This window comes from Equus asinus, chromosome 29 (assembly GCF_041296235.1).
Source record: "Equus asinus isolate D_3611 breed Donkey chromosome 29, EquAss-T2T_v2, whole genome shotgun sequence".
NCBI classification, from domain to species: domain Eukaryota; kingdom Metazoa; phylum Chordata; class Mammalia; order Perissodactyla; family Equidae; genus Equus; species Equus asinus.
Window position 1 is genome coordinate 18,477,377 of NC_091818.1, and position 12,098 is coordinate 18,489,474.

At 37.9% G+C, this 12,098-nt stretch overlaps 1 protein-coding gene across 16 annotated transcripts in view; it reads left to right on the top strand.

Moving 5' to 3' along the window:
• The window catches only part of ARHGAP12 (Rho GTPase activating protein 12), a 118,194-nt gene that overhangs the window by 13,155 nt on the left and 92,941 nt on the right, over nt 1-12,098 (top strand). For 15 of the 16 annotated variants that reach the window (XM_044761920.2, XM_044761918.2, XM_070501332.1 and 12 more), the window contains exons 2-3: nt 1,566-1,604; nt 3,310-4,063. The exons of the other annotated variant lie outside the window; for it this stretch is intronic. In XM_044761920.2, the coding sequence (XP_044617855.1) occupies nt 3,386-4,063 (678 nt within the window). In that variant the 5' untranslated portion in view covers nt 1,566-1,604; nt 3,310-3,385. The remainder of the gene's footprint in view (nt 1-1,565; nt 1,605-3,309; nt 4,064-12,098) is intronic. 16 annotated transcript variants of the gene reach the window in all.

The following is a 12,098-nucleotide window of genomic DNA, read 5'->3' on the forward strand; positions in this document are numbered from 1 at the left end:
CACCCCAGTACTAACTAGAATTTTTTCTCGGCTCCTATTCTCTTATCCCATTGTGCCCACTCTTGCTCATGTCGTCTGCCTTGATATCTAACTACCTCTTCTGTGTCTTTTGACTACTTCTCCACCTCCTTGTGTTCCCAGTCCTCACTGCATTTAACTGAAACTTTAGATTGGATGTCTCCTGTTGAACATAGTGAAACTAACTTCTTTATCTTTCTCCCTGACTCCTCCTTCATACTTATCTTTGTAGTCACTGAGGAAGGTGTAGTCATAAAGCCTGGCAGTGAAAGAGACTGCACATGGACTAGCCTTTAACCCATTGTCGCTCCCCACTCCACAGCCCCTCTCCTACTAGCATGAAATCGTACAGTTTACTTGTTACTCTTCATACTTTCCTTTTCTCCATTCTTGTGGATCAATGTCTGACGGTTATAGTGTGTCTGAGGTTTATAACCTTCAGCATATTCCCTTACTTGTTTCAACATCTTTGAAGATACTTCTTAAGTTATTTTATACTTCCTGGAAAGAAAAAAGAAAAAAAAAAGTCACCTGAGGATAAGTATTTCAATGTAGAATTCTGAAAAGTTGTATTGAAAAACTTTTATGTGGGTAAAAGGATTAAGTAAAGCACATAGCTACTAATGTCTTGGTAATGCATGAAAGTAGAGGCTGAACGTTTGGAAGGTTAGAATTTCTATTTAGTGGGGTGGGAAAGACCAGCCGGATTTGGCAGGGTCGGTGGGGCGGGGGGCTCGGTGGGTAGAGATAGGAAGTAGATTTTGCATGTGGTCTGGGTTAGGTGCCTACTAGAACACGAAGTGGATTCAGTTGTTCTGTGTCAGTAGTCTCTTTTAATCTAGAAGAATTCTCCCTTTTTCATTTTTCATGAAATTGATTCTTTTGAAGAGTTCAAGTCTGTTGTCTAATAGAATGTCTCACATTCTGGATTTAATTGTGTCCTGGTTATTAGCTGAAGGTTAAACATTTTTTGACAAGAATACAGCATAGGTGACATTGTATGTCTTATTGCCTCACATTAGGAGGCATATACCATCAGGTTGTCCCACTGTTGGGATTGCTAAGTTTGATCGCTTGCTTGAGCCCATGGCTGCCAGATTCCTCCATTGTAAAGGTCTAGTTCCCTACTCATAATTAGTAAGTAATCTGTGGGGAAATACGTTAGGGCTCCCAATACCTTTTAACATTTGTTCTCATTTTACCCACAGTACCATCAACTTGAAAAACAGTTCTGTCTAATTTTACAAAAGTTGTTTCATATAATTAGAAGTTTAAAAAGATACTTCTGTCAGAATAAAACGTAAGGGGCGGAAATGAAGTTGAAACCATGTGGAACTGAAGAAGGAGAGGCAGTGGTAAAAGATCCCTTGTGTTTGTCCCTATTTGGAGGGTGGTACCGAACACAGTCGTGATCTATAAAATTGTATTCTTCCTTATAGCTGTTATAAAAAAGTTATGCTTCTGAAAGGGTGAGCAGTATTATCTTCTTAGCCTTCTTGAAGCAATCCTCTTAAAGTTAATGAACTTTATTTTTGTTGTTGTTGTAGGTTTAAGTGAAATACTGGGTGTTTGTTTCTCCTTCTAAGGTAAGTTTTTTATTTTTTTTTAAATGACATTACTGTATTAACTTTGTTATTCAAGTAGTTTGTCTAGAAAGTAAATTTTAGATACTGAAGTTGTATCACTAATTTACCTATCCCCTGGGCTTACGGGCTTTATCTGTTACAGAGAAGAATATTGTCCTCAGGGAATGACTTTTATTGCACATACATTGTACAGTAATATTATGCCCAGCACTTGGGTGCTGAGAAAAATTGGTAGGTTGTCACAGGACCGTGGGTAAACATTTCTGTTACGTGTCAGTATTCAGAATTACTTAGGTTTTCCTTAGGATCCTTGAGCATTGGGTTGAGTGTATTAGTTTCTTAGGGCTATTCTAACAAAGTGGGTGGCTTAAAACAACAAAAACTTATTCTCCCACTGTTCTGGAGGCTAGATGTCCAAAATAAAGCTATCAGCAGGGCTGTGTTCCATTTGAAGGCTCTAGGAGAGAATCCTTCCTTGCCTCATCCTTGGTTTGCCGGCAGTCCTTGGTGTTACTTGGCTTGTAGCCGCCTCCCTCCAGTTTCTGCCACTGTCTTCATGTGGTTTTGTTCCCTCTGTGTGGCTCCTCTCCTTGTCTCCAAATCTCCCTCTCCTCATAAAGACGCCAGTCATTGGATTTCAGGGTCTACTCTAATTAAGAATGACCTTAACTTAAATTGATTACATCTGCAAAGATCCTATTTCCAAATAAGATCACATTCACAAGTCCTGAAGTTAGGACTTCAACATCTTTTTGGGGAACATGATTCATCCCATGATGGCTTGACTGGAGTTGTAGCAATATCGAGATGCTATAATCATTTTAAAGATTGAATGCTGTGTTCTGTGAGGGTGCTAAAATATTTTGGAATTGATGTAGAAATAAAAGTGAATCTTAGATTTCTCAAGGCAATTTAGGGCCATTTCTAATAGACTTTGAATGGGGAGAGGGTGTATGGGTTTTTAACATTTACAGGTAAAAAGACTGGTTATTTGTTGGCATTTGTAGGCTTCAACCTAACAAGGATGTGGCCCTCCTGAGGCAGACATAAGAGGGAAACAAAATAAGCCAGCAGTTTCTCTTCTTTATCTGTGTGTGTATTTTGCCTAATGATAACAGTGCTCTCCTTTTTATCCATTTGTATTAGGAAAGGAAGCTTCTGTAATTGGATAACTTTTTTTTTTAAGCCCATTCATGCTCTTGATCATTTTAGAAAATAGACTACAGGGTCATTGAAATTTAGGGTTGTTGAAATTCAGCTCCAGTGTTAAGCAGGGTCTTAGGTAAGGCATGCAGTGAACCTAGCTCAGTGCCTGGCCCTTCGTAAGTACCTAAGACGTATTAGCTGTTATTAGTGAGCCTTTGTAAGCAAGTGAAGGAGATTGAGGTAGTCCTGAAAAGAAGGAAAGTCCTTTTCACTTCTTATTTTTGATAGTCTTGTGTCTGGCTGGTTAGTGTATTTACTGTTCCAGTCATTGGTTTGGTTTTGGTCATACATGACTGAAAAATGTTGGTTTAGTTAGAATGAGAGTTTTTAATGTAGGGTAATACATGCAATGTTAGACGTGTTTACTTTCTGGGGTTCGCGATTTGAAGGTAGTGTTCTGTAAATGACTTGTATTATATGATGCTTGTGAGTAAATATTAAAAATCCAGACCACGTTAACATTTTTCTTCATTCTTTTCCTCCTTTTAAATAAAAATAGCTATATTAATCCAAAAGCCATAAAACCATAATGTGGCATACCATCCTTTCTGAGAGGTGAATGTTACTGAATAAAAATGGCTGACAGAAGTGGGAAGATTGTTCCAGGACAAGTGTATATTGAAGTGGAATATGATTATGAATATGAAGCAAAGGACAGAAAGATTGTGATAAAACAAGGGGAACGATACATCTTGGTGAAGAAGACCAATGATGACTGGTGGCAAGTAAAACCAGATGAGAATTCCAAAGCATTTTATGTGCCAGCCCAGTATGTGAAGGAGGTCACCCGCAAAGCTCTAATGCCACCTGTTAAACAGGCAGTGGGACTGCCAAATAATTCCATGAAAATGATACAGAGTCTGCATCTTCAGAGATCAACAGAAAATGTGAACAAATTGCCTGAGCTTTCAAGTTTTGGAAAGCCGTCCTCGTCTGTTCACGGAACAGGTCTCATTCGTGATGCCAATCAAAATTTTGGGCCCAATTATAATCCAGGTCAGACTCTCAACCTGAGCCTGGACCTGACCCATAATAATGGAAAGTTTAACAGTGACTCACATTCTCCTAAGGCTTCCGGCCAGAATAGGACACGCTTATTTGGTCACTTTCCTGGTCCGGAGTTCTTGGACGTAGAGAAAAGTAGCTTCTCCCAGGAACAGTCTTGTGATTCAGCAGGAGAAGGCTCAGAAAGGATACTTCAAGATTCTGAATCAGGTGATGAACTGAGCAGCAGCTCCACTGAGCAGATAAGGGTAAGATTAAAAGTACTTGTACACATCAATAAAAATATTATAGATTTTATTTTAATTAAAATCTTTGAGAGAGTTCACAATTGTTTGTTTTGCTTTGTGTTTTCATAGTACATGGGTTCTATCCTGATTTAAAAGGTAGAGAAGCTGTGAAATAACCTGTGGCGTTGGTAAAGGTTCATTTTGTGGTTTCCATAATTATTCTTGTACTTATAGGACTGCTTTAAGTGTGGAAAAGTTTTTCTTTTCTCTCTGTTGATTATGGATAAGAGAGAGAGGATTTACTTAATTTACCCAGTAATGATACTTCTTTTACTAGAAAAAGTTTGTTTTCTAGCTGTACTCATTTTGACTTGTTTCTGGTAAGTCCCCTTCAGGTAATAAAGGATGTATGAGGAAAGATGTCACTGGAATGTCAACTGCTAACTCTTGTTCTTTTGAACATGTTTATTAACTTTGAATATAAAAAAAATATTGAGCTCATAAACTTTTACCTCCATTCATGCACTTTTGTGTTGTAAGTGTCTGAGTATCCACACTTGCTTGCACTGAATTAGCCTGGAAACTTTTATATGTCTGTGGTTCAAGTTTTCTTTTTCCCTTACCTAACTTTATTTTGAGGTTAGTGTATGCCTTTTATTTGTCAAGTAAGGTGAAGTAATTTTAAAAGCACATGCATGAAATTGAAACTTGAATGTATTACAAAAAGTCTAATTTTAAGTGAATTTAAAAATTGATAAATTTTTGGCCTAAGGCTGCATTTTAAGATTTATTCATCACGTTAAGTCAGTGAATAATTGTGAGGCTGCTCTTAGGGGTGATCTGATTGTAATGGAGCTAGTATGTTTTTTCAATAGCTTTTAATTTTTCTTACGACATTTTGAATGGAAATAGGAAAAAGGGAAGATTCTCCAGGAAAACCTTTTTTTTTGGCTTCTTTATTTTTTCATTGGGGTAACATTGGTTTATAACATTATATAAATTTCAGGTGTACATCGTAATATTTCAGTTTCTGTTTAGATTACATGGTGTTCAGCACCCAAAGACTAATTACAACCCATCACCACACACACACACCTAATCACCCCTTTCTTCCTCCTCGCTTCTCCTCTGGTAACCACCAATCCAATCTCTGTCTCTATGTGTTTATTGTTGTTTTTATCTTCTATCTATGAGTAAGATCATATGGTATTTAACTTTCTCCCTCTGACTTATTTTGCTTAGCATAATACCCTCAAGGTCCATTCATGTTGTCATAAATGACCATATTTCATCCTTTTTGGTGGCTGAGTAGTATTCCATTGTGTGTATATACCACATCTTCTTTATCTATTGGTCCCTTGATGGCACCTAGGTTGCTTCCAAGTCTTGGCTATTGTGAATAATGCTGCAGTGAACATAGGGGTGCATGTATCTTTATGCATTTGTGTTTTCAAGTTCTTTGGATAAATACCCAGCAGTGGAATAGTTGGATTATATGGTAGATCTATTTTTAATTTTTTGAGAAATCTCCATACTGTTTTCAGTAGTGGCTGCACCAGTTTGCACTCCCACCAGCAGTGAACAAGGGTTCCCTTCTCTTCACATCCTCTCCAACACTTATTGTTTCCTGTCTTGTTAATTATAGCCCTTTCTGACCGGAGTGAAGTGATATCTCATTGTAGTTTTGATTTGCGTTTCCTTGATAGTTAATGATGTTGAGCATCTTTTCATGTGCCTGTTGACCATCTGTATGTCTTCTTTGGAGAAATATCTGTTCAGATCTTTGGCCCATTTTTTAATTGGGTTGTTAGTTTTTTTGTTGTTGAGATGTATGAGTTCTTTGTATGTTTTGGATATTAACCCCTTATCAGATAAATGGTTTGCAAATATCTTCTTCCAGTTGTTAGACTGTCTTTTCATTTTGTTGATGGTTTCCTTTGCTTTGCAGAAGCTTTTTAGTTTGTTTGATGTAGTCCCATTTGTTTATTTTTTCTATTGCCCAGTCATACATGATATTTGAAAATATGCTGCCTAGACTGATGTTGAAGAGTGTACTGCTTATGTTTTCTTCTAGAAGTTTCGTGTCTTCCATTCAAGTCTTTAATCCATTTTGAGTTCAGTTTTGCCTGTGGTGTAAGATAATGGTCTACTTTCATTCTTTTGCATGTTGCCGTCCACTTTTCACAGCACCACTTTCCTTTCTCCATTGTATGTTCCTGGCTCCCTTGTCAAAAATCATATCATAAATATATGGGTTTATTTCTGGGCTCTCAAATCTTTCCATTGCTTGGGTGTCTGTTTTTTTGCCAGTACCATGCTGTTTTGATTACTATAGCTTTGAAATATATTTTGAAATCAGGGAGTGTGATACCTCCAGCTTTGTTCTTTTTTCTCAGGGTTCCTTTGGCTATTCAGGGTCTCTTGTTGTTCCATATAAATTTTAGGATTCTTCTATTTCTGTGAAAAACGTTGTTGGAACTTTGATAGGGATTGCATTGAATCTGTAGATTGCTTTTGGAAGTGTGAACATTTTAACGATGTTAATTCTTCCAATCCAAGAGCATGGAATATCTTTTTTAGGAAAACATCTGATGTTTGAGGTCACGGCAGTTACATGAAGTAGCACTGGTAGTTTCTTATCACGTCTTAGTAGACTTTCTTTCTTCAGTCTTTATGCCATACTTTCACATAGAATATATAGTGTTTCCTGGAATTTTTCTATACATGGCTCCTTGTTGAACTAGTGGGACTTGGGAAAGGCATGTGTTTTCCATTCCATCCAGCCATCACTGCTATTTCATACTTCAAATCATACTTTATATTTAGGTATGCTAGCAATCCTGGTTCTCTTCATTATGGTCGTCTTAAATTCACTGCATGGAAGTTCATGGCCTGTAACATCTCCTGGGCCCTTAACACTGTTTGGAAATCCTATTAGATTTCTCTGCCAGTCCTCTTCCTAACTCTTCATGGCACCTGTTTCAAACCTTTTCCAATTTCTTCAGTTCTTTGATTCATTAGCTTTTCCCTCCTTTCTTATCAGATCAAGTTGCCTTCTATTTCACAGCAAAAATAAAAGTTGTGGGATAGAAACCACTTTGGCTTTGGGGAGGATGTCCTGCACAGCAGGTAGTAGCACCAGCTTTAGATTTGAATCTGGTTCCTTGTCACTTAACAGCTGTGTGATAATTGGGGAAAATTACTTAACCTCTGTGTGCTTCAGTATCCTCATCTGAAAATGGGATCACAGGGATGTCGAAGATTGAGTGAGTTGCTATATCTAATATGCTTAGAACTATGCTTGGCACATAAGTGCATTAGGTATCTGTTGGCTGCTTAATAAATTACTCCCAAATCTAATGGCTTAAAACAGTAAATATTTATTATCTCAGTTTCTGTGGGTCAGTAATTCAGAAGCAGCTTAATTGGGTAGTTCTAAAGGCTTAGGGTCTCTTGTGAGGTTGCAGTCTTATGAAGGCTTGGCTGGGCCTGGAAGAGCTGCTTCTAAGATAGTTCGGTCACATGGTGCTAGTTCGACCTCTTCACAGTTGCTTGAATGTTGTGACTAGCTTTCCCCTAGAAGGAGTAATCCAAGAGAGAACAAGGTAGAAGCTGCGTGGTCTTTTATGTCTGAATCTTGGACGTTGCACACCGTCATATCCTGTTGATGACACAGTTCAGCCCTATTCTGTGGGAGGAGAAAACACAGGTTGTGAATATCAGGATACGAAGACATTGAGGGCCTCCTTGGAGGCCAGCTGTGATAGTAAGTATTCAATAAAATATAGCTATCGTTGTGTTACTTCTCTTATTATTTTTTCCACCATCAAATCTCTAAGTACACCCATATGAGCAATCACCTTTCTCCCCAGTACAATGTAAACCTTGCTTCTCCTCGCAAAGGGCAGTCTCTTTATATTTGCTTTTCCCTCTTTTTCACAAACCTCTTGCAAAGATTCTGTACCATTGTGCTCATATGGCTTTAGATTCATTATTTACCAAGTTTTTTCCATGAGCATTTAGTAAAACTCTTCAACAGTATCATCCTCTCTGAGTATCTCGTTATCACCCTGTCCCTTTACTGGCAACTTCTGGAGAGAGCTGTATATATTTGGCTTTTCTGCATTTGCTCATTTCCCACGCACTCCTTAGCCTCTCCCAGTATGGCTTCTGGCTCCACCACTCCACCTAAACAGCTTCTGCTAAAAGGTTCTCATGGCTTCATTGTTGATAAATTACAGACAATTAAAAAATGTTTACACATAATCAATACCATTCTCACAGAGAACAAAATTAATAAATGACAATTTAAAATAGTTTTTCATTGAGGCATAGCATATAATCAAGTGTGTAAGTTGCACTCATCTTAAATTTACAGCTTGATGCATTTGTCCGTATGTATACACCTCTATAACCAACCCTAAGCCCCGTCCCAGTCAGTATACACCCCTCATTCCCTTATGTCTCTGCAAGATTTTCATTTTTCTGACTTATATTACCATTGAACATTTTGAGATAATTGTAGATTCACAAGCAGTTATAAGAAATAATACAGCAAGGTCCCCTGTGCCCTCTATTCAATTAACCTCCAATGGTAACATCTTGCAGAACTATACTATACTATTACACTCAGGGTATTGACATTGGTGCAGTCAAGATACTGAGCATTTCCATCACCACAAGGATCCCTATGTTGCCCTTTTATAGCCACACCCACTTCCCTCCCACCCCAAGCCCTCAGTATAACCCCTGGCCACCACTAATGTGTTCTCCATTTCTATAATTTTGTCATTTCAAGAATGTTATATAAATGGAAGCATATGCTGTATATCCTTTTGGGATTGGCCTTTCCATTCAGCATAATTCTCTGGAGATTGATCCAGGTCATTGTGTGTACCAGTGCTTGTTCTTTTGTTGCTGATTGGTGTTCTATGGTATGGACGTCCCATCCTTTGCTTCACCATTCACCTACTGAAGAACGTCTGGGTTTCTAATTTTTAGCTATTGTGAACAAAGCTGCTATATATAAACATTTCACATGTTTTTTTGTGAAGATAACTTTTCATTTCTCCGGCATAAATACCTATGAGTATAATTGCTGATGGTATGGTAGTTGCGTGATTAATTTTTTAAGAAACTGCCAGCCTATTTTCCAGAGTGGTTGTACCATTTTACGTTCCTGTCAGCAATGTATGTGATCCAGTTTCTCTGCATGCTCACTAGCATTTGGTGGTGTCACTGTTTTTATTTTATTTTATTTTAGCCATTCTGATAGGTGTATAATAATATCTCTTGATTTTGACTTGCATTTCCCTAATGGCTAATGATTGTTGAACATCTTTTCATGTGCTTATTTGCCATCAATAGATACTTTTCCTTGAAATGTCTCTTGTGTGTCTTTTGCCCATTTTCTAATTGGACTGTTTGGTTTTGTGCTGTTGAGCTTGGAGAGTTTTTTATATAGTCTAGACACTGGCCATTTGTCAGATATATGGTTTGCAGATATCTTCTTCCAATGTGTAACTTGTCTTTTCGTCCTCTTAACAGGGTCATGTGCAGAGCAAGTGTTTTTAATTTTGATGAAGTCCAGTTTATTAATTTTCCCTTTTATGGGTCATGCTTTTGTTTTAAATCTAAGAACTTGTTGCATAGCTGTGTTAGGGTTCTCCAAGGAAACAGAGCCAATAGAGAGAGAGAGGGTGTGTGTGCGCACCTATATATGTATATGTATGGATAGAGAGGTTTATCTCAAGGAGTTGGCTCACGAGATTATGGAGGTTGGCAAGTCCAAAATCTGCAGGGTGGGATTGTAGGCCGAAGACCCAGAGAAGAGCCAGTGTTGAAGTTCAAATCCAAAGATTGTCTGCTGGCAGAATTTATTCTTGCTTGGGGGAGGTCAGTCTTTTGTTTTATTCAGACCTTCAACTGATTGGATGAGGCCCACCACATTATGGGGGGGGCGCGGCAATCTGATTTACTCAGAGTTCACTAATTTAAATGTTAATCACATCCCAAAACACCCTCACAAGGCATCCGGAATAATGTTCCACCAAATATATGGCCCTGCTGAGCTGACACAAAATTAATCATCACAGTAGGTCTAGATCCTAAATATTTTCCCCATATTTTTCTAAAAGTTTGTAGTTTTACATCTTAGGTTTTAATCTATAATCCATTTTAAGTTTAATTTTTGTATAAGGTGTGAGATTAAATCAAGTTTCCTTTTTTTTTTGCCTATGGAAATCTAATTATTATAGTATCATTTATTGAAAAGGCTATCATTCCTCCAACAAATTGCTTTTACACCTTTGTCAAAATTTAGTTGGCCATATTTGTGTGGGTCTATTTCTGGACCCTCTATTCTGTTTCATTCATATATATATATATCCTCCTAATATCACACAGCCTTGATTACTGTAGCTATATAATAAGTCTTGAAATTGAGTAGACTGATGCCTCCCACTTTGTTCTTCTATTTCACACTTGTTTTAGCTATTGTAGTAGGCTGGATAATATCCACCAAAGATACCAGGTCCCAATCCCTGGAACATGTAAATGTTACCTCTTTTGGGAAGAAGTCTTTACAGATATGATTAAGTTAGGGATGTTGAGATGAGGACATTATCCTGGACCCTACATTCAATCACAAATGTCCTTAGGCAGAGGGAGCACCACACACAGAGAAGGCTATGTGAAGATGAAGCAGAGAGGTTCTGGCCCTGTAGCTGAGTGGCTAAAGTTCTGTGTGCTCCACTTTGGCACCCTGGGTTTGCAGGTTCAGATCCCTGGTGCAGACCTACTCCAGTCACCAGCCATGCTGCGGCAGTGTCCCACATACAAGAAAATAGAGGAAGATTGGCATAGATGTTAGCTCAGAGCTAGTCTTCCTCAGCAAAGAAAAAAAAAAGATGGTGCAGAGAGAGATTTGAAGATGCTCTCCGTGAAGATAGTAGTGACGTGGCCACAAGCTAAGGAATGCCAGCAGCCACCAGAAGCTGCAAGAAGCAAAAAAAGAATCCTCTTCTAGAGCCTCTGGAGGGAATGCAGCCCTGCCAACACCTTGATTTCAGCCCAGTGATAACTGATTTTGGACTTCTGGCTTCCAGAGCTGTAGGAGAATAAATTTTTTTGTTTTGTTTCAAGCTACTCTGTGTAAGTCGTTACAGCAGCCACAGGAATCCTTATTCCAATTCCTTTGCTTTTCCTCATAAATTTTAGCGTAATTTCTATCTACGAAACTTCATGCTGGGATTTTGATAGGAATTGCATTAACTTGTATGTCACTTTGGAGAAAATGGACGTCTTTACTATGTTGAGTCTTTCCATCCATATATATTGTATGTCTCTTAATTTATTTAGATCATCTTCGATTTCTTTCATCAGCATTTTGTAGTTTTCAGCTTAAGTCCTGTACAATTTTGGTAGATTTACACATAGGTGTTAAATTTTTTGGAGTCATTGTAAATGGTATTGTGTTTTAATTTTGACATTCATGTATTTATTGCTGGTGTATAGAAATACAATTGATTTGTTTTTCTTATTTTTAATGAACTCTTTTTTTCAGAACACTTTTAGACTTACAGAAATATTGTGAAGAAAGTACAGAGTTCCTATATAGCCAACCCCTGGTTGTCCCTATTATTAACATCTTATATTAGTATGATTCGTTTGTCACAATTAATGAACCAATATTGACACATTGTTATTAACTAGAGTCCATATTCAGATTTCCTTAGTTTTTACCTAATGTCCTTTTTATTTTTCAAGGATCTCTTCCAGAACACCACATTACATTTAATAGTTTTGTCTCCTTGGGCTCCTCTTGGCTTTGATAGCTTCTCAGACTTTCCTTGTCTTTAATGACCTTGACAGTTTGGAAGAGTATTGGTCAGGTGTTGTAGAATGACCCTACATTGGAATTTGCCTCATATTTCTCTCATGATTGGACCGTGGTTATAGACTTTTGGGAGGAAGACCACAGAGGCGGAGAGTCATTTTCATTGCATCATATTAAGGGTAATACAACCTGATTTATCACTTTTAACATTGACCTTGA